Source organism: Natrix helvetica (assembly GCF_964273705.1).
Source record: "Natrix helvetica genome assembly, chromosome: 2".
NCBI lineage: Eukaryota > Metazoa > Chordata > Lepidosauria > Squamata > Natricidae > Natrix > Natrix helvetica.
In genome coordinates this window covers 193,563,757-193,587,408 of record NC_138552.1, presented here as the reverse complement: position 1 = coordinate 193,587,408, position 23,652 = coordinate 193,563,757, and the positions used below count along the sequence as shown (strand labels likewise).

General features: G+C 38.9%; 1 protein-coding gene across 28 annotated transcripts in view; it reads left to right on the top strand.

The window, feature by feature from the left end:
* TRDN (triadin) overlaps positions 1-23,652 on the top strand; it is a 286,138-nt gene that overhangs the window by 230,662 nt on the left and 31,824 nt on the right. For 27 of the 28 annotated variants that reach the window (XM_081941060.1, XM_081941056.1, XM_081941059.1 and 24 more), the window contains 7 exons: positions 3,032-3,070; positions 7,786-7,836; positions 8,101-8,148; positions 12,299-12,343; positions 19,683-19,736; positions 20,048-20,086; positions 20,807-20,857. In XM_081941060.1, coding sequence (XP_081797186.1) covers positions 3,032-3,070; positions 7,786-7,836; positions 8,101-8,148; positions 12,299-12,343; positions 19,683-19,736; positions 20,048-20,086; positions 20,807-20,857 — 327 coding nt within the window. The remainder of the gene's footprint in view (positions 1-3,031; positions 3,071-7,785; positions 7,837-8,100; positions 8,149-12,298; positions 12,344-19,682; positions 19,737-20,047; positions 20,087-20,806; positions 20,858-23,652) is intronic. The other variant, XM_081941046.1, reaches the window with a different exon arrangement.

The window sequence follows — 23,652 nt, the reverse complement described above, 5'->3', positions numbered from 1 at the left end:
GAACTACCAACCTTTCTGATCAACAAGCTCAACGTCTTAGTCACTGAGCCACCACATCCCAATGACAAGGGATCAGATCATTAAAGTTATTTTGCTATCAACCAACAAGCTATTAGATTTTAAATATAGAAGAAAAATGTGATATTGTAGTATTTCTGGTGAAAGTGGTCTTAGTGACTACACCAATAGCTTCATACATAAATATGTAGGCAAACTTATTGTTGCCCGGGTCCAATTCAGATGACTCTTTAGATGTTTCAGCTGAACACTTAGAAATTGTTTATGTTTTCTTTTACTCCTAAGTATTTAAGGCAGTGTTTCTCAAGCTTGACAGTTTTCAGATGTGCAGACTTCAACTCCCAGCATGTTGACTGGGGAAAACACACATCTCAAAGCTGCCAAGCTTGAGAAACACTGATTTATGGGATACTTGAGTAGTTTCATTCCCATGTTTCTTTTCAATCTTTCTGATTCTATCCAATGGACATCTGCAGAAACTTGCTGCTATTATCACAATGTTATGTTGCAAACTCTGCCCTTTTTAATATTAATGCCTTGTTCTCATATCCATACAAACCAGGCAGATCTTTGTGTCATGTTGCTGCAACTCTGCCTTCATCATTCTGCTTTGTCTTCTTTCAGCCTCTTCCTCAATGAAAACAACTGTTTCTCTAGGAAAAGTGAGAAGAAAAATGTAGCCAGCTCTACCCCATGTACATACCATTCACATGAAGTCAGTGACAGAGTTGAGTTGCCTTCATGCTTGGTGGCGCAGTGGTTAGAATGCAGCACTGCAGGCTACTTCTGCTGACTGCCAGCTGTTGGCAGTTCAGCAGTTCAATTCTCATCAGGCTCAAGGTTGACTCAGCCTTCCATCCTTCTGAGATCGGTAAAACGAGTACCCAGATTTTGGGGGGCAATATGCTGAGCCAGCAAACTGCTTAGAGAGGAATGTAAAACACTGTGAAGTGGTATATAAGTCTAAGTGCTATTGCTATTGCTTTTCTGGGCTGCACAATGTGATGTTTATATCACGCGGCTGGAGGAATACAGTTTCTCAAATTGTCAGCTGAAAGTGTTTGTGGAAGCAGGATAAATATAAGCAAAGACTCCCTCAATTCAAAAGTGATTTCTGGGAAAGATACCAGTATTTTTCTAGGCAGAGATACTGAATTGGTATGTCATTGCCCTTTGTATCGGGGATATTTGTTCAACTTCCTAGTCTATTTGAGAATTTGAAATTCCTGGTTATCTTCCATGAAAGTATTGATGTGGTCCAACAACTACTTACTTTCCTGATATCAGTCTTAGTCAGTGAGATGCTACCACTTGTAATACGGTAGGTAGAAGATATCAACTCTAGTATTAATCTCAAAAGATCTAGAGGTAGAATCTGAAGTCTTGTTCATGCCATCAAAGAATGAATGGCCATAAAGTTCATGTTTCCAATTGCAGCAGGAGATTCTAATTTTTTTTTCATTAGCTTGGAATTCCTTTTCAGACTGTCTATGGTGGAGACTATGAAAAGGCCTGGAACTGGGCATTGCTCATACATGGATCACCTCAGGGGTGAAATCCAGCAGGTTCTAACAGGTTCTGGAGAACCGGTACGGAAATTTTGGGTAGTTCGGAGAACCGGTAGCAGAAATTTCGAGTCGTTCAAAGCACCGGCAAATGCCACCTCTGGCTGGCCCCAGAGTGGGGTGGGAATGGAGATTTTTCAGTAACCTTTCCCTGCCACACCACCAAGTGGGGTGGGAATGGAGTGGGATGGGAGTGGAGATTTTGCAGTATCCTTCCCCTGCCACACCACCAAGCCATGCCCACCAAGACCCACTCACAGAATCAGTAATGAAAAAAATTGAATTTCACCACTGGATTGCCTCCTCATAAAGACAGAAGAAATCCATCTGTAAACATTTCTAATTTACACTTTTAGGGCAGTAGGTAAACTTAATGCATTGCCCTTCCTTTCTCCCATTTCTGCAAATTTTGTTACCATATGTGATCCTAGATGTTCTCTAAGCATGGATGTTTTCATTACCCAAACTAGGTTCCATCATCAGGTCTAGTGAGGAATGGGGTTTGCTCTCAGTTTATATTCTAGCACCGTAATGGTGAACCTATAGCACATGTATCACAGGTGGCACGCAGAACCCTCTCTATGGGCACACAAGCCGTCACCCACCTCAGCTCCACCACACATGCGTGTACGCCTCCCACCGGCCAGCTGATTTTTGTGTCGCTGCCATGCATGCGGGAGACGCATAAGCATGCATGGGGGGAAGGCTGGGGGGGTCATGCACATATGCACAGGGGGCGGGGTGCATTGCATTATGGTGTGGACACCCATGATTTCAGCACGTGAGGAGAAAAAGGTTAGCCATCACTGTTCTAGTGGCTACATAAACAGTACATATACAAATATTCTTCTTTATCAATTTTGCGATCATTTGCTAATTTAGAATATTGTAAAGAGATTCAGGTACATGAGTAAAGTACTTGTAAGATGTGAATATTAGAGAAAAATATTGACTAGAATATTTACATTGGGGAAAAGCAAAGAATATGCATACAGAAATCCATTCTGACCTTTTAAAATGTAAATAGTTGCAGAAAGATACTTAAATTACGGTTTCATCTCTCCCTGGTCTTCTTCCCTCTCATTCTTGGGAAACACGAGTAGCATTCTCAAGTCTGAACTCATAGTTTCAAACACATCTTGTAATTGGTTCTTCTTTAATTAAAATCTCAGTCATGATCTTTTCATTTTAAAGTTGGTTTTTTGAAAGGAAGCACTAATAACAGAAACAAAACAACAGAGATTTTGGCTGCTTTCCATTTCAAGAGATGCGTCTTTGGGTAATGTTAAGAATTGATCAGGCACCAACATAGGCTTCTAATCTAATGAATTTTACCCCTTGATTTCAATAAATGTATTTTTTCATGCGGTTTCCTATTAATCATATAGTCTTAGCTACTATATAAGGAAATAAGGGATTTATTATTTTTCTTATTTCTTCTTCTGCAGATAAATCAGACTCCAAAGAAGCGAGTAAAGTGTGTCACAGTATGTATATATTTTATGGATATGATGAATTGTCTGACAGTTTATCCACAAATAATATTTCTCTTTGTTTTCATTATTTTAAAGTATTACAAGATCCTTTCAAGTCTTCATTAAGAGTAAAAGTAATTCATTTTTTGAAAAAAGAAACAGTCCACTTTGCTTCCCAAGTGGACAGTTAAAGAAACTAGAAATGATGGATGTGGGCACAATTAATCATACTTTTGATTGCACAATGTCAATATTATTGAATTTTACTGTTCTATTATTTTGAGCTCAGTTATTATTTCCACAGGCTAGCAGTGACTGCACAATTTTTTGTACGGCAGAAAATATTAGTCCTGGTCAGTTTTATTAATGTGTCGATATATTCATTATTTGTAGGCATTTATTTTATATTAGTGGTGCTGTACTTTTAGTTTTCTGGATTAAAAAGTAGTTTTTCCAGTTCAGATATGTGATCATATAAAAGTAAGATCACATATACACTTAAAATTTGGAAATGCATAAATAATACTACAAAATATTATTATTACTTGCAATCATTTTATAGTATTCAGCATAATTATAATACTGGCTCACAAAGCAAATATATCCAAAACCCAGATAATATTGGAGGTTTTGGAAAATGTAAGTTTAATAAAGGAGTTTTGCATGTAGGCTTATGAATTCACACATGGATGAGCTGCAAATAATGTAACAATACTTTTCTGTATTGTAAGCACCTGTGTTGTATTTCCATCCTGTAATAGTCATCTCAGGCAATTAACTCTTAGCCTATTATGATGTAAAACCAGAATTTAAAATATTTGTATTTGTATCCCTTCTTTTAAGGGATATACCTTCTCAAGATGGTTCCAGCAACTTAATATAATTGTATATTTGCAAAATAAAACTTCCAGGGTATAATATAATATATGCTTACCCAAATTTCCAACCATCTATAATTTATATGTTCATGAAAATTAACATCACTCTGGTGTGTATTTTGTAGAATACATGAAGGAAAAAGAAACAAATTATGTTTCTTTTAAATTCTTTAAAAAGTGAAGACTATAAATAAGCAGCTGAAAGCAAACTTGAAATTAAAATATAAGTGTGATAAAACTGCCAAGTTCCTCCTGCTTTTGATTATGTACAAACAATTAAGCTGGAATAAAAAAGAGTCTAGTCTTGTAATATTTAACTGCAAGGCTAATATTGAAAATTACATGAATGCAGACAGCAGGGGAAAAAGCATATGTGAAATGAGACTGAAACGCCTTCAGGGGTTCATAAAGACAAAGGATAAAATCATTTACACACATCTATTAAATACCCAATCTTCTCCTTTTCTTTCTCATTTAAATATAAAGTCCATAGGGAACAACCATGTGGCATCTGGCTGGGTATTGTTAAAGGCTTTCCTTTGCATTGTACAAATCTTGCTTTCCTATGCATTGTAAATGTGTAAGATCCATCAAGTACGATAAAGCTTACTTGGCAATCAGTGTTGTCAGAATTTCAGCCTTAACTGGAAGTCAGCATCTAAGAATACAATGGGGCTCCTAATGTGGGTAAATACGAATAGGATTTGGCTGGTGAAACATACTATTGCCAAGATAATGATTTTAGGCCCCCAATACACAGTATCGCTTTGAGAAGATGGATATTGGCATAAAAAAAGAAACTACATATATAGTACACTTACTGCAGCAATTCACTCAACAAATGTGGCAAGGAAAATGGGAAAAAACTCACTTAACAAATGTCTCGCCACAGAAATTTTGGGCTCAATTGTGGGCGTACGTTGAGGACTGTAGTAAAATGCCAAAAAGAGATTTTGGGATTTGTATACAATGTGCGCAGAAATGAAAAAGAAGCTAAACAGATTCACTGAAGAAAACAAAGCAAAAGAATGATTTTAACTGCAAACAGTGGCATAGAGGGGACACATTTATAGGCAAGACAAGGAAAGAAAATTCTGCAACATTCAATACAGGTGGTTCTCGAGTTATAACTGGTTGCTTAATGACTGTTCACAGTTATGCCAAGCCCAGTGGTGGGTTTCAAAATTTTTAGAACCTCTTCTGTAGGTGTGGCCTGCTTTGTGGGAGTGGCTTGCCAACCATGTGACTGGGTAGGAGTGGCTTGTGGCCATGTGACCGGGTGGGAGTGGCTTGCCAGACATGTGACTGGGTGGGCGTGGCCAACTTGTAAAATGTGGTGAAGCTCACTTAACAACGCTCTTGCTTAGCAACCAAAATGTTGGCTCAGAAACTCTGGCATTTAAAGCACGCAAGTCTTAAAACTGTCAAGTTACTAGACCCTTGTACCCCTAACCCTTTAGAAAAAAAAAACCAGGGGTGTTCAAACTTGACAGCTTTAAGACTTGTGGACTTCAACTCCCAGAATTCCTCCTCTTGCTCTTCATCTTGATGATATGCGGACGGGCGGACCGGTTCTAAACGACACTGTAGATTTGTGGAAACTCTTCTATAGAAGAGGTTAGATCTGGCAGGAACCCACCCCTCTCCAGAGCTATATATAACATGATTTGAAGTTACGATGGCTGCTGCATGCACACACACACCCATCACATGATTTAATTTTGGGCACTTGGCAATCCACTTCCCTCTACAGCCATTTGCTCTACAGCCATTTCCTGTGGCCATCTAACCTTGATTTGTAATGTTTTTTCCTGGTTTCTGGCATTTATTTCAAGTTTCTGGCAAAAAGTGCCCATTGGGGAAAATGGATTTTCTTAATGATGTTCAGTTACCAACTGCTGCAAAAACTGTGGTCACGTGCCTCAGCTTACAGTCTCAATGATTTACAACCATAATTCTGGGCTCAGTTAGGGTCATAAGTCATACACTCACTACCTGTAGAGGAGTGTAAATAGAATTTCATATCCCTGTGGCATCTGGGAGCCCCTTATCCTTCACAAAGGGGATCATGGTCCCAGCTAGTTATAGCAGCTTTCCTGAACAGGCCTCTGTTAAAACCATAAAGCTCCTCTCAAGGTAGCTTATATCTAGCTACCTTATACCTCTTGCAGTTGCTCATACTTCTAATAAATCACATTAGCTGTTTATCTTTTCTTAAAAGCCTAAAAGTTATCAATACCACCTCACTCATCGCATTCTCAATACTAGGTGACTGGTCTTGGAAAAGTATAGAATAGAATAGAATAACAGAATTGGAATGGACCTTGAAGGTCTTCTAGTCCAAACCCCTATCTAGGCAGGAAACCCTACACCGCTTCAGACAAATGGTTATCCAATATTGTCTTAAAAACTTCCAGTGTTGGAGAAGGACTTCTGGAGGCAAGTTGCTCCATTGATTAATTGTTCTAGCTGTCAGGAAATTTCTCCTCAGTTCTAAGTTGCTTCTCTCCTTGATTAATTTCCACCCATTGCTTCTTGTTCTACACTCAGGTGCCTTGAAAAATAGTTTGACTCCCTCTTCTTTGTGGCAACCCCTGAGATATTGGAACACTGCTATCATGTCTCCCCTAGTCCTTCTTTCTCTTAAACTACCCAGTTCCTGCAACTTTTGAGCTTAACTGCATGAAGATTATGAGGAGCAAACTGGTGGAGAAAGTAAAAGGAAGAGAGTTACTTTTCAAAATCTAAGTTTTTATTTTGCTATGCCATGCACAGGAATTACAAAAGAGAAGCTTTTTATACAAGAAAGAAAGAGAGCACAAATCCTCCTTGGTATTACAATGATTTTTTTGAAACAGCAATACATCTATATTGTTGTTTTGTGGTTTGAGTTTGTTTCTTATATTTTAATCTCATTTGTATTTTGCTATTAGCTACTCCTACTTAGAGTAGGAGTAGATTATAATTGCTGTTAAATAAATGAAATCTTAAATACAGCAGCTGAAAGTTAGTATGAAACATGCAGCTGTTTAGTTAAGTAAAAGAATTTGTGATCTGACAAAGTATATCCATCCTCGTATATTCATATATCTAGACATTGTCAGACAAGTAGGAAATTATTTGAGTATCTAGTACCCATGAAGACTTGTCTTAGCAAATAGATTCCACAACTCATTGCTTGGTGTTATACTTTTCCATGGCTTTTAAAAGTCTTGCGTTTAAAATGCCACATCGAGTCAAGCAAATTATAATTGAATGCAATTAGGATTGCTGCAAGCTACAGTCTTCTTTCATTCCAGTTGAATGAGATACAAGAAGATCTGAAATGACCGGGGGGGCTTTCAAGACATCATTCCCCGTTTATTTCTGTCCATCTATTTTGGCCCCCTCTACTTCTGTCAAAGCATTACTAATCCTGGAATCTGAAAGGTCAAAGTGCAACACCAGCTATTATTGAAATTCAGTGTTATTGGTCACCTGTTGTTTTTGTAGTAGCAAAAATGTGTAGAGAACCAAGCCATAAGGTTGGGGTCACTTTGATGCTTACACGCAGAAGCACCTAATGTTCTTTATGAACAGAATACATATCAGTCAAAGGAAAAGTGCTGTGGTCATGGAAAGAGTCGCATAAATGCAATTCTTTTTCTGTGAACACAAGCTATCCCTGCTTTAAAAAAGTTAGATTCCACTCATGATTTTAACTATTGATACTTACTACTGCTAAAGAATTTTTAATATATCCAAACTTAAAACTCAGCTTCAAAACTGTGTATCTTTTTGATGCAGCTTCAGTTTGGAATTATTAATTGCTAGATGTGACTAATGTTTCCTCACTGTGCTTTTACACAGAACCTGAGAAAGAAAACTTAATGAAGACCACAGAAACCCAGAAGAAAAAGGGTAAAGAAATATATACGTTTTAAGTTTATTTTCAGACTGGTGAAGAAATTCTTTTCAAGCCCATAGAGTTAACAAAGAATGTGAGAAAAATTTGTGGAAGGAAATAATAATGATTGGTTTTATTTTCTTGAACTAGCTATATATATATAGTCTTGTTACATTAAAAAAAAAGGTTTAAAAGCACCCAGAAATGTGTGGTTTTGTTAAAAAAGAAAAATGCAAAACAACAACAACACCCAAATGAATTAATGAATATTTTCATAGATATCTCAAAAGAAAAAATGAAGCCTTCTATTGCTGTCAAAGGAAAAGGTAAATATCATTTCTAAGATCTTATTCTTTTTTTTTTAATCCCATTTTAGGATTTCAGAAATGTTTTTGTTGTTGATAAAGTGATTTAAGATACCGTATTTTTCGCCCTATAAGACGCTCCGGAATATAAGACGCACCCAATTTTAAAGGAGGAAAATCTAGAAAAAAAAAGATTCTGAACCAAATACTATAGTAAAATATTTTATATCAACTGTATAAAGTTAACAGCAGTTTCAGAACAATTTTATGTCAACCATGTAACACAGGGGTGTCCAAACTTTTTTCAAAGAGGGCCAGATTGGATGAAGTGAACATGCTGGAGGGCCGAACATTTTTCCGAACATTCTTTGAACAATAACAATTAAATGCAAATGAATTATTTTATGCCAAGTTAATTGCAAATGGCATACTTTTCATTTCATAACATTAAGATCAACTGACAGCTGAGTTTTCACAATGTATCCATCTTTTCCCTGAAGACTCGTGTTTAGTACATTCAGATGCTTTCTTTCCTCTTTCCCTCTTACTTGTCTATCCTTCCTTCCACCCTCCCTTCCTCCTTCCCTTCCTTCCTGCCTCCCTTCCAGTTCCCTCCTTCCTCTTTCCTCCTGCCTGCCTGCCTTCTTTCCCTCCTGCTTATCTATGCTTCCTTCCTTCCTTGCACCTCCCTCCCTTCTGCCTGCCTGCCTTCTTTCCTCTTTCCCTATCCTCCTATCCTTCCTTTCTCCCTCCCCCCTTCCCTGCCTCCCTTCCAGTTCCATCCTTCCCTCCTTCCTTCTGCCTCCTTCCTGCCTGCTTGCCTTCTTTCCTCTTTCCCTCCAGCGTGTCTGCTTTTCTTTCCTTCCTTCCACCTCCCTTCTGCCCTCCTGCTTTCTTTCCTCTTTCCCTCTTACTTGTCTATCCTCACTCCCTCCTCCCCTCCTTCCCTCCTTCCCTGCCTGAGCGGGCTTCTTGCATGGCCCCAGCCCTCCAGCCGGTGGCTCATCTAAAACTTTTAACTTCTCAATCTAGCGTTCTCCACCTACCCACCCCCAATCCGCCCGAATCTGTCATGCAGCAAAGAGATACAGTAGCTGGGCGCTATAGCAGCAATAGCAATAAGCAGATCCGGAGAGATTTGGGGTTGGGGGTGGAGAACGCTAGATGGGACACAATCAAACTTGATTCAAAGGCTTTCGCTCCTGAGATCGGTGCGCTGCCATCCAAAATGCTATTACTACGATCTCTGCCACCTGGAACTGCCCGAGAAGCGGCAGGTAAAGCGGGCGCTGCAGCGATCGTGGTACCAGCATTTTGGATGGCAGCGCACCGGTCTCAGGAGCCAAAGCCTTGAGGCACCTTTCGTTTGCAGGAGGAGGGCAGCTTAAAGCAGTGCCCCAGCAATGTGAGGAGCCGCTGCCACCGCCACCACCGCCTAAGCCCTCTCGGGAGCCCAGCCGAGCGGGAGCTCTGAAAGCGAAACCTCTCTCCTTTCCAGCCATCATGATCTCTGCAGCCCCCTCTTTGCCTGCCCCATTTTCAGATGACCCAGTGGCTACATTCGGCTTACAAGACGCACTCAGATTTTTACCCTCGTTTTTGGAGTAAAAAAGTGCGTCTTATAAGGCGAAAAATACGGTAGTTATATGAGGAACATTACGTATAATATTATAGAATTGTGCTCAGTATTGCCAGTGAACAAACAAGGGTCCTTAATTTACCATTGTCCTCTTTTTTGGTGTTAATTTTAGTTCACTTTCATCTAAGAGCTCTTCCACATATTGGGTTTGTACCACTCCCAGCTAGTTCCAAACCCCTCCAAACCCATCTCATGATTTCTATTGGTAGCTTGGTTGATTTACTTCCAACCCTGCTTCAATAGTAGTAGGTCTGAAACAGGTATTCAGCTGGAAAAAAATGATATTTGTGGTGGGCTTGGCGAGAACTTTGGCATTATTCTGTAATTGCTTTCTGATCAATAGCTACTTAACTTAACAAGTCCTATCAGTAGCTATTTAACATTTTAGACATTTTATAAATTGATTTATCAATTTATATGGCCACCCACCTTGCAAATTGTGACTCTGCTTGGCTAACTTAGGGTTAAAACAAAAAGACAAAAAGAAACCAAGCAAACATAAAAAAGACAACATAACAAAGATAACATTGAAGTGTATCCAAGCCTAACCACAATCATGATCCCAATCATTACAAAACAAAACTCTTGTAATATCTTGGTTCAATACCAGGGGAACTGAGCTGATGAAGGGAATTTTCCCTTCACTGGCTCATGTGAAGTGAGGGAAAGTGAAATTTCCTTCCTTCCTTCCTTCCTTCCTTCCTTCCCTTCTTCCCACCAATAAAACAATAAAAACAAGGACAAATAGGCTGAAAACAGCTTCTATCACAGAGCAGTAACTATATTGAATTCTACTGTATGGTGTAATATTAATTCTGTATCAGGGGTTTCAGTTCAATTGTACAGAATGTGAAAGATGTGTATTTGTTTTATTTTTATAGTTTTCTCATGTATGATGTACACTGAAGATGGCATTTAATTTCATTGTACAAGGTGCAATGACAATAAACTTCTTTCCTTCTTTCCTTCCTTCCTTTTTCTTTCTTTCTTTTTCTTTCCTTCCTACTTTTAAATTCTCATGCCTTTTCCCCGAGAACTACTGTAACAGCTTTTCTTCTACCCTCCTCCTCCTCCTTTGTTGTTCTTAGTCTTCTAAGGTCAATAGCACTGAAGACAATTGTGGGTTGGTTTCAAATAACTTTTGAAAAATAGCAAGTTAGAAACCATGATGGAGTAAGTTAGTTTTTACCTATCAGTTTCATATGGGTATATGAACCATTGATTGATTAGGGGACTGGAGACTAAAACATATGAAGAACGGTTGCAGGAACTGGGTATGTCTAGTTTAATAGAAAGAAGGACTAGGGGAGACATGATAGCAGTGTTCCAATATCTCAGGGGTTGCCACAAAGAAGAGGGAGTCAAACTATTCTCCAAGGCACCTGAGGGTAGAACAAGAAGCAATGGGTGGAAACAAATGAAGGAGAGAAGCAACTTAGAACTAAGGAGAAATTTCCTGACAGTTAGAGCAATTAATCAGTGGAACAGCTTGCCTCCAGAAGTTGTGAATGCCCCAACACTGGAAGTCTTTAAGAAGATGTTGGATAGCCATTTGTCTGAAATGGTATAGTGTTTCCTGCCTAGGCAGGGGGTTGGACTAGAAGACCTCCAAGGTCCCTTCCAACTCTGCTATGGTATTGATTTTCAATCTCTCTCTCTCTCTCTCTCTCTCTCTCTCTCTCACACACACACACACACACACACACGACAACCCTTGCCCCAATGGGTCATTGTTTCAGAGCTTTTTTTTTTTTATTAACCTAAATAGAGGAACAGAAAGACCACCAGTCAACAAAAAAAGCATTGGGAGCATGAGCAATTTTCAACTTCCTGCAAGCTTCCCCACTGAGTTTCCTTGTGGGAAGATGGCAGGGAGCATTAGAAATCTTCCTTCCTTCCCGTCAGGAAGTGAGGGATTGTCAACGTAGCACCAGCCTGGCAGCTGAAGCAGTCATAACTTTTCTAAATTTTATTCCTTGGGGAATCATGGGTCCTGGAGGATTTGGTACACATTTTATGTTTGTTCACTTCAGGTACCCTTTGTTCAAAAACTGTTGCCCTATGATGTACTGTTTTGCCAGTTAACAGTTATATAAAGAAGAGTTTTAGTAGTATATAGATACTGGATTTCATTTTCACAGTTCAAAAGCATAGTAGTAAAATCATAGAATCTTTTTAAATGGGCTAAATTATACTTCTAACAGTTGTAATGAACTGCGATTTTATGATAAAGAGAACAACCAGCCTTTTTAATGGTAAATATCTGCAAAGCTATGAACTTTGATAATAATAATCTTTCAGTAGGTCTATAATGAAAAAGGGATAGACATTCATAATATGATATTGCTTTATTCACCTTAACTTTCTGGTTTGCTTTAATTCCTGATTCAGCACACATGCTAACCCTTGTGTTACTATTGCAAAAATATTGTGATTATAGATTTTAAAATGGGGACTGACGCATTCGTACTTAAGCAAGGCAAGACATGCTTAAAATTTCACTTTGCAAGCTAAGAAAATTGTATTTTTCAGCAAAATCAAATGATGCAAAGCTTCCCATTGCCGAGAAAAAGAAAGGTAAGTATATTATTATATTAATCAAAATATCAAATTCTTGCATTTACATTCCTTATCTTCAAATGAAAGAAGACCTTCCACCCTCAGAAAATATTTAAATAAGTGGTGAAGAAATGCAATCAAGATTTTGTTCACTGTTTATGGTTATAATACCACCTAGTGAAAGGTAAAAGTTCCCCTCACACATATGTGCTAGTCGTTCCTGACTCTAGGGGGTGGTGCTCATATCCGTTTCTAAACTGAAGAGCCAGCGCTGTCCAAAGATGTCTCTGTGGTCATGTGACTGGCATGACTAAATGCTGTTACCTTCCCACCAAAGGTAGTTCCTATTTTTCTACTTGCATTTTTACATGCTTTCGAACTGCTAGGTTGGCAGAAGCTGGGATGAGTAATGGGAGCTCACTCCGTTATGCGGCACTAGGGATTCAAACCGCTGAACTGCTGACCTTCTGATTGACAAGCTCAGCATCTTAGCCACTGAGCCACTGTGTCCCACCTAAATTTACCTAATCCAATCTCAGGAGAGTATATCAGAGGCTGGCTAAAGACCATGTCAAAGTTTTGCACTCTCTGAAGCTCTAGGGAAAATTGGATCTGGGGAAAAAAATAACTAGCTTCTTCTATGCAGTGTGTGTATAAGTTTGGGGTCATGATGGCCAATGAAAATTCCTCTAGTCAGCTGAGAAAGGGAATTCGTGAAATTAATGAATGAAATATGGATGAGTGACATTAACCTATATCTGTATCTGTATCCAAGGTCATTTGTATCTATTGTTCCAAAGATCAGGGAAACAAGCTCACAAACCTGCCTATGATTATATGTTAAATGTAGTGTCTGTTATTTGGGAGAAGGGGAGAGATGGCTGAGCCACCAATGTTAAGCAAATCAGTCGTGTAGTATGTGTGCAATTTTTTGCTATTGTTTAGTGCTGCGCATAAAGTTGGATCAGAGATTCAATTAAGCTGTCTGTTATTTTTATGTGCTGTATTTTATATAATACAAATTGATCATTCTTTAGAGCAAACATGTCCTTAATTCTTAGTGTGCATGTTAGGATATTGATGTTTTGTCAAAAAAATATAACTGCTATGTCTAAATCAGTTGCAAGTGTCCATGCAGCTTGAGGCTTTACTAATAAGTGGCATGACACATAGCTCCTATGACAGAAGGTTTGAGAAAAGTCACAGCAAAAACCTCCACCAACCTCAGTCTAATAAATCACATTTTTCTTTGATATTTAACAATAACAGAATTTCATTTTGGCATTCCTATTGAGAATTAAGGTCTTTCATGATTTGAGCGGTATGTCTCTTTTGCATTCAGGATCATCAATATGATATATGGAACATTATAGCATGCATCCCTTTAAAATGTTAAATTCTCTCTGCAAGTTGACCACTTAATTACCTGTGGAGACCTCAGAATAAATAAAAAGAAGGGGAAAAAGCATATATAATAAAAATTATTAACAAGCACAATCAGTGGGGAAGCCAGCAGGAAGTCCGATTCCCATTGCTTTTTTGGTCCACCCATGGCAATTCTGTTTATTGGTTTTAGGTAAGGAAATATCTCTGAAATTATGGCCCAATGGGTCATGGGTTGTCTAGTTTTTGTTTGTAGTTAGTACAATATGACAGGAGAGGAGAAAGATGGCCTCTTTTTTTTCTACATCTCTTGCTGGGCCTGGATGTGGTAACTATCTAGGCGAAAGACATGGAAGCCTATTGTTGCATGAAGATTAACTAGCAGTAACACTCTCTTGCCAATGATTTTGTCTCTGATACCCTACTTCTGCTTTTACTTCCTGCCTCAGAAGAATAAGATAAGAAAGCCCTCTCTTGCCAACCCTGGTTTTATTGCTTTCAGCAAGTAATATTTGTTAGATATTGGGAGGATTCTTTGCCAATGGAAAGTGGGCTAAAATTATTATATTTCATTTTTAATGTGTGCCAGTGTGCCTACAGTAAAAAATAACAATAAAGCTTCTCTTCTCTTCTCTTCTCTTCTCTTCTCTTCTCTTCTCTTCTCTTCTCTTCTCTTCTCTTCTCCTCTCCTCTCCTCTCCTCTCCCCCCTCCCCTCCCTTCCCCTCCCCTCCTCTCCTCTCCCCTCCAGAGATGGGTTGCTAATTTTTTTACTACCGTTTTGGGTGCATGATGCTTCTGGGCATGCACAGAAGTGTCCGGGTGGCCTCCTGCCGCCACTACTACCAGTTTGCCTGATCAGGGCAGCTATCCACCTCTGCTCCTCTCCTTTCCTCCCCTCCCCCTCCCCCTCCCCCTCCCCATCTCATCTCATTATAATCTTGCAAGTGAAGTATCTCTAGAAAATTAGCATAAACATTTCAAGCGTCTAAAGTTCAAAATAAGTTATAGTCAATACATAACCAAGCTTCCCAAATCCTCCAGTCCTAAATCTGGAGATGGACAAGAATATAAGAGAGCCAAGTTTCCTGGGGAGAGAAGTTCACTCAGATCTCTTCTGATGAATAGATTTTTCTAGCTACTCAATAGTCCTATGCTTCCTTTTCCTTTCTTTTTAAAAAAATGTTCTCTGGAGGATTGGGGTACTGTCTAGACTCTAGAACATCACAGGAGATAGTGCTGGGTTTCACAGATAGAATAAGGACTTGGCAAACATTTTCTTCTTTGAGGGGCCCTTGGTGCTTTCTGAGCTTGGTTGAACTCAGAGCCAAGCTCAGAGCTTGAAGCAAGCTCAGAGAGCACCCAAGAGCTCTCATTTCAACTCTGAATTACAAATATTCTTCTTCTTTTTTCTTTCACTACTTCACCAAGGACATCTATGGAGTAGTGTTACTTACTTGAGTAGTATCCACCTGAGCCTGGTATGGATTATTTTTTCATTATCCTTCTCTATCCCTTTCCAGATACTACTACTGAATATTGGTCCATGATAGAAATAAGTGGTGTTCTGAAATGTTTCAGTTCAACTATTGCCATTTCCCAATAATGTACTTAGGAGGACATACTTGACTGATCTCTCTTCAGAAACCCAATAAGCCATTTCTCGTTGGAGGTGAAAAGGCACAGATTGTCTACTCAGCTGTATGGAAGCATTCCTTTTTGTTTATTTGTTTCTCCCATCTCTGGGCTTTTCATAAGAGCTGTGGAACCAATTTCCTTATGTCTTCTAGCAACTGTTTGGTTTGTTTGTCTTTTACCTCTATTGTCTGCAGAAAGTGAGGCACGTGTGCATTTAAAAAAAAACTCATATTTTTTCCAATCCAAATTTATCTGTTTTTAATAATAGAAATGCCCATGAGGTTGAGGCCATTCACAAAATATTGTATTGTTGTTTCAGCCTTTTAAATGTTCTTTTTTGCACAGCTATGAAGCCTAATGGCATCTTTGCAATTGATAGCATGGTGGATAAAGCATATCATGCTTCCTAAATTTCCATATTTTAAATAGCACTGTTTGATATTCTCATTCATGCTGACTTGCATGCTGCAGCTGCCAAGCACACCAGGCAACCTTTTCCAATTATGCTTCCTTATTTAAATGCCCACTTGATCTGAAGCAAAACCAAATAATGGGACATGGGTTGAAAGAGGCAATGAAATAAGGAAATAAAGATCAAGAGAAGCTGAAATATCAAACTACCCCCCTCCCCACCCAAAAACTATAGTATCCCTGCAGTTCAGCTGTGAGGCAGACTGATAATGCAATCATATACATACCATCTCTATGTTATGAGTCCGTGGTCCATATGAGATGGATCTTTGACAGTGAAGGTTATAGTTTGTGTCATAAGTACAGCCTAGTTTCCCTACACTAGAGAACTAAGCTGTTGCATGGAGATGTTCTTTTTGCTATCTTTACTGTGACAACTAAGAAAGAAATGGGTTGTGTGTTGGATTATATAAATGCCTGAGGTCATCTTAAACATGTAGGCTAGATTAGACAAGAAATATGGCCAGATGAGCTAATTCTATTTGTAGGATTATAATTCCCAAATTTCTTGGTGCATTGCTCATGTATGATTTCCATCTTATCTGATAACTCAGTATATCTGGTATCGATATCGTATGTTCGGTTACATCTTGGATATCTTCCCAAGGGCACACCTTCCTCAAAGGTTGATCTAATGCATATTTCAGCCTCAGTAGTGGTTTCAATCAGTGATAACTGTGGCTGCACTTGAGAATAATTGCTATCAGGCTCAGAATTGAAGCATAACTGTTGCCATGTAAGAGGAAAACTGGGTAACACCCAAACAGGCTCCATTCCCACCTGAGAGGCATCCATCAAGGCAAGCACTAATATCACTGTAAATCTCATTGTTCTAATGGACTAGGCCTGTCCCCCTTTGTTTAAGATGTGTAAGTGTAAAACAAAAATGCTTACCCTTAAACATCCAGGGCTTGTACTGGCTGTACATTCATTGGACACAACATAGATATCAACCACGCTGCCAATTCTTTTCTGAGCAAAAGCAAAAGCACGATAAAGAAATTTATTACCCCCAGCCAACTAAGCAATTCCCACACCCACATCCATAAACTGAGCTAACGTTGGTCTTCAAGGAGCTTGCTTCAATGGTTTAACTCAGTTCATCTTTAGGGTGCAGCCACCGGCCCCTTCACTCTGCAGTAATGGACCCAACCTCTCTCTTTCGTCCGCACAGCTGATTCAATTGTCAACAGTACTTGAAATGGACCTTCTCACACAGGTTGCAACTTCTTCTCCTTCAGGGATTTAATCAGGACCCAATCACCACTCCTGTAATTATGGACGTGGAAATCAAGCGGAGGAGTCTGAGCCAAAAGTCCCTTTGACCTTAAATGAGAAAAACACTGGGACAGTCCTTGCACATATTTTCTTAGGAATACATCCCTAAACTCAATTCGTGGCATCCCCACGCTCTCAGTGTAAGGCAACCCAAACATCATCTGATAAGGTGAAATTCCTACACCTTTTCTCGGACTGGTCCTTATACGCAAAAGAGCTAGAGGCAAACATTTAGTCCAAGGTAAATGGACCTCTAACATTAATTTCTTTAATGTACTCTTTAGGGTTAAATTCTGCCGTTCAATTTTTCCAGAGGTACTTGGCATGTGAGCAAGATGATATTGCCAATCAATTCCCAATTGATCCATTACCTGCTTCGCCATATGTGATGCAAAATGTGTACCTCTATCACTATCAATAGTCTCCACCAACCCATATCTAGGTGTTATTTGCTCCAATATGATTTTTACAGTCATTTGAGCATTCAATCGAGCACAAGTGAATGCCTCTGGCCATCCTGTCAGGTGATCCACAATCACCAGTAGGTATTTCAAGGTACCAACTGCTGGCATTTCTGTATAATCCACTTGGATTCGTTGAAATGACCAAACAGCTAACTCTCTGCCCCCCCTAATTTGTTGTTTCATGATCTTCTTGTTAATACGCACACAAAGTAAGCATTTTCTGACAATCTGCATTGCCAGAGTATACATGCCCCTGCAAACATACTTCCTTTTCACAAAATCAATCAAAGCTTGCGGTTCCCAATGACTTCCCTCATGTAGTTTCTCCAAAATGTTTCTCATGTGTGGCTTGTTTATTATCTGTAATTCATTGCTTGTAAACCATTACCTGCTTATGATTGTGTTTATTATAAACATCTTGAAAAGAGACAGGAGAAGGTGATCTATATGCAGGTACTCACTGATAATCCCATCAGATGCACTGAGGTGGAAGAGATAGAAGCAGTGGGACCAGTGCTGTATTTACCAAAAGGATGGTTTCTATTGTATGGTCTGCATGCTTATACATATGTGCCCTCACATGTTGTAGGGGGTCCTTGTACTATAGGACACCTGACTACATATATGGCAGTGGGGCGAGATATTAATCAGAAGACTGATTTGTATTATGAGATGATGAATCAAGATCTTTATCATAGAACACTCAATACAATGCCACTCAGATTGGTCATCTTGCTTGTGCTTTAGCTAAGAGCATTAATGAAACTTCATCAGCCATTGCAGCGTTGGCAGATGAGATGGGTGAGATTCGCAAATCATTATTGCAAAATCATATTGCGATTGATTACCTATTGTTGCAAATCGGCCATGGGTGCGAGGAATTTGAGGGGCTTTGCTGTTTCAAGATTGGAGACCGGTCACAATTTATTGAAGCTAAACTGAAAGCTTTGCATAATATAACCACCCATTTAAGGCATGTAACTGAAAGCTCAGCTTTCAGGGGTGTCTAGAACCTCTTGACTTCATGGTTGCCAGACTTTTCTTGGTTGAAAGAGGTGTTTGTGGGAGCCATAGTGGTCATTGTGTTATGCCTGATAACTTGTGTCTGCATGAGATGTGCTCCTTTATGTTTTAAATGTAGCCAGTGCTTCTTGATTTGCTTTAAAGGATCTAAGTGCTCTAAGAAGAAGAAATTAAGCAATAGGGAAGCTAGAATTATGATGCAGGAGATTGAGAATTAAGTTAATCTCTGGGGTTTCCCAAATAACTGTCCTAATCGGAGAGACGGTGAATTGAGAGAATAAAGATAATTGGATTATTTGGGAAAATCTGAAAATCCCATTTTCAGTCTGAATCTCCATTTTAACTATGCTACAAGCTTAGCATGAATTGCTTGCTTACTTAAAAATTTACAAGTTGGAACTGATATGCAGGGCTGAAGTTATCATGACCTGGCTGAAAATATCTTAATGGGTTTTGGCAGTCCCCTTGGCAAGTCCTCTATGTTCCAGAGATGTTTTGATGGAAGGTGGTCAGTATCATGCTATTGTTTAAACCCTGAGAAAGTACAAGATCAGAAGTTCTTTGGGGTATTCTGGGGACATTCCGGAGGGGGCAGCTGACGTTTCACATTCATATTACTGGAAACTACCTAAAAGTATTCAAATGTATTTTGAGACATGATATTTCCATGCCAGTCACATAGTATCTGCCAACATTGTCATTTAGCACGAACATGGATCACATGTATCACACACATGTATTTTTGTAATTGCTTGATGATGTAGTATGAGATAACATTTTGTGTATTTAAGGGTTACCTGTTCCACCTGTAACCATTCTCTTTTTGCCTAGAGTACCCTACATGTGCATGCAGTCTATTGATAAGAAGCTTCTTGTCAATGAATAAAGCTTTTTGTTGCTTTTGATCTCTTTGTTTTGGTTTTCTTTCTATTTGTAAAATTATCTGGGATAATTTTTCTCACGGGTTACATTAACAAATCATGCAAGTCTGAAAGTATAAATCTCTCCCAACTGATAAGTTGGGGAGAATCCTTTCTGAGTTAATTTTTCTAACCATTATGCATCAGAGAGCTCTACCAATTTTTACCTGATCTTTCCCCAGGCAGCACTTGTAGTTCCCCCAAGGTCATTCCCACATACCATTACATCAAGCAAGGTTAGCAAGTCTGTATATTATTTACTCTATGGAAACTTAATATGGTGATGTTAAAAAAAAAAAGCTGAGCAGGAATGGGGAGGAAATATGGACATGTGAGTTCATTCTTGTGTTATCAGTTCAATTTCCAGTCTAATGTATAGCTTTAAATAATCTTCAAGCTATTACAAATTATGTAAAAGTGTTTATTTTTCCCTTGAGTGTGTTCTACAGTACAGTATAGCAAAGAGAAGAAATACAGTCAAAAATTAGATGGGCTGACAATCTTGACTTTAAAAATAAACTATTGGTTTTTGTTCCTTTTTCTTTAGAAACTGACATTAAAAAGGGGGGAAGCCCAGCTAAAACAGGTAACTAACTGATTCTAAATAATTTGGATTAAAAGTGTCTGCTACAGATTTTCTTAATTCTTTGGACACTGCTTTAGTGCTCAACCTGGGAAACATAATTTCAGGTGTCAGAATCGCTAATTTTAATTATTCTTTTATTTGTATTAATAACAACTATGTGCTGTTTTCTCTTAGCATTAAGAGACTCAACTCATTAATAGTTGATTAAAAGTACAATTGTCTAATTGTCTAATCTGTACCATAAAATTTGTGATATCATGTCAAATCAGAAGTATTTTGACAAAAATATTGCATATTTTTAAAACTTTCCACTACTTTTAACTTGTTGTTAAACCCTGTACAATATCCAATGCAGTGCACAAACTGGTCATACAAATGTTCCCCCTTCTCTTATTTTATGAATGCAGAATTGTTTTACCTATACAAACTGTTGAAGATAGTAATTGGCAAAGAAATGTTTATTGGTCCCTTGACTGTTTTACTTAATGTGTTATAAAATCTTTCTTTGCTATGTATATCTATTTAATAAATTAATAAATAACTCTTCAAATTAAGTGGTTTTGGGTCAAAGAGAAATTACTGTTTTACACTTTTGGAGAGCACATAGTTGGAAAAGCATAATAAATAAATATCTGGCTTACAGCTTAAAAGTACTGATAGGTAGGTAGATTTCAAAGAAAGCAATTGTTATTTCTTATATCTGATTTACATTTTTTTTAGCCTCCAGTGTGATCAAACAAATCAAGAACATTTCTCACCCTGCCATTACAGGTATGATTTTGTCTCTTACGGTTTCTTTTTAATAATAATAATAATAATAAGCTTTTATTTCTAGAACGCACCCTTTCCTAAGCAGGACTCGGGGCGGTGTACAGTCATTATTAAAACCATATACAAATACATAGACATAGACATAGACGTAGACGGAGGAGGTAGAAAATATACTGTACAATATTTAGTTAAAATACAAATAAAATTAAAATTCCCTTAAAAAATTCCCCAATAAAATGTTTGCCAGGAGGTGGAAGATGGAGCTATAAATCGGCTAAGCCAGCTAATTGGAACAGGTGGGTCTTAAGCTTCTGTCGGAAGGAGCGGAGGTCGTTAGTAGTTCTAATATCGGGGGGAGGTCATTACAGAGGGTTGGGCCCATCACAGAGAAGGCTCTACTCCTAGGCGTCACCCGCTGGCACTGCTTGGCGGATGGCACCTGGAGGAGTCCCTCCCTGTGAGAGCGGATAGGTCGTAGAGATGTGTGAGGTGAGATGCGGTCCCGCAGGTAACTAGGTCCCATGCCATGGAGCGCTTTGAAGATAGTAACCAACACCTTGAAACGCACCCGAAAAACCACAGGTAGCCAGTGCAGCTCGCGCAGGAATGGTGTTATATGGGAGTATCTTGTTCCTCCCATGATTACCCACGCGGCCGCATTCTGAACTAGCTGTAGTCTTCGGGTGCATCTCAAGGGGAGCCCCATGTAGAGAGCATTGCAGTAGTCCAGGCAAGACGTCACCAGCGCATGAGTGACTGTGCGTAGGGCGTCCCGATCCAATAGGGGGCGCAATTGGCGCACCAGGCAAACCTGGTGGAACGCCCCCCTCGCCACGGCTGTCAGATGGTCATCCATTGACAGCCGGGCATCAAGGAGGACACCCAGATTGCGCGCCCATTCCACAGGGGGCAGTAATTCGCCCCCTATGGCCAGCGATGGCGTCCACTGGTTAAATCGGGGCGCCGGTAGCCACAGCCACTCAGTCTTGGAGGGGTTGAGTTTAAGTCTGTTGTCCCCCATCCAGACCTGGATGGCTTCCAAACACCGGGACAACATTTAAACATTGATTTGCTATTTTTCATTTTTCATTCATTATTAGTGACCTAGAATTGCAGTAGCAAGATAGCTAGCTATATAAATAGGATAGGTATATAATAGAGATGGATGGATGGATGGATGGATGGACGGATGGACGGACGGACGGACGGACAGACAGACAGACAGACAATAGACAGACAGATATACTAACTTTTTCATTTATACATATCTGCTATGTTAGCAGAATAGACTCTGTAAAGAAGATAAGAATTGTGTACTGCATATGGGAAATCCCCCAGGGCTTTCTAAAACAGATTGTGTGCAATGAACTATTTATCCTATTGAGTACTATAGAGGCATCCACAGGATTCAGTACTTTCATCAAAAAGACAAAAGGAGGGTTGTACCATACAATGCAAGCTCTGCTTCTTTCATACATGCATACAAGGTCACAACCATAGCATACAAAAGCATGAAATTTGTTGTTATGTCAGAACAGAGCTCACATCTCTAGCTATAGTATGGTGACAGGAATGAAGGGAAGTGCTTGGTTGTGGGTGGAGACACTCCAAGACTCAAAGATATGGGATTGCTACCATTTCATGACTATGTGAGGAGATCCTATTCTCACAAGCATCTTAATTCCAAGGGTTCTTGCAAAGGGCACCTCTCTGTCCCTCCTGATGCAGGTCTCCAGAAATGTAACACATTAAATTGAACATAGCTCATTGGTTGTGTATGCTGGTCCAGTAAAGCCTAAATTAAATCCCATGATTTTGCCCTGTTCAGAGAGAATAGAGATGTCAAGAGCTTGACTTTATGTTAGGGATTATATTGTAGAGAGCAAAACCAATGGATAACCAAAGTCACGACTTCTCTCAGGTTAGAAATAAAGTGGATGGAAACCACGGTTACATCTTGAAAATGTTGCATTAATCCATGTTTAATGATATATTTAAGATACTTTTCTTCACAATGTATGCAAATTACTGAACATTAAGTGCCAGTTCTGAAATTAACCAATACAGTATAAAATAATTTATTCTCTTGATCTTGAGCCCAATTTCACTTGTAATTTCTAGCTAGGAAATGACTGCAGATCCTTTTGTTAATACATGAATGTTCTTCTGAAAGAGAGTACCATGCCTCATTGTTTAAAGGATGTAATTATTAGACCTCTACTTAAGGATGCCTTTTTGTCTTCTCCAGAAATTTCACATAGCACATGCATTTAGCATCACACTGACCTTTGGAAAAAGTGTATTATGCTTGTATTAAAAGTATTAAAAGGCTGCCAATTTACTTCTAGTTTCTATACAAGATGTTAGATATTACCTTTAAAAGCTCACATAGCCTAACAAGCTACCTCATTCATTGAGAGATGGTCTCCCAATTCTCAGAAATCTACAGATGCTGAAGGCTCATTGTGAGGTGACTTGGAATCAAGCTTTTTCAAACATTATCAGGAAGGTGTTCCCTAATGAGTTGAGAGCACGGATATCTTTGCTTTTTTTTTTTTTTAAAGCCCTTTAAAATAAGATACTTTTTAACAGGCTTTTTGATTATTTAAATTCTGGTTTTCATTTTTAAACTTTGGGTGTTCTTATTGAAGAGCATCAAAAGACTTCAAGAGCCAACAGTATAAAAAGCATATGAAGTAAGTAATACATCAAAGAAATAAAACCAAACCAAGACTTCAGAAAGAATAAAGTTATTAATGGTTCCTGATCATTTGTCTATAGATTATGTCCAATAT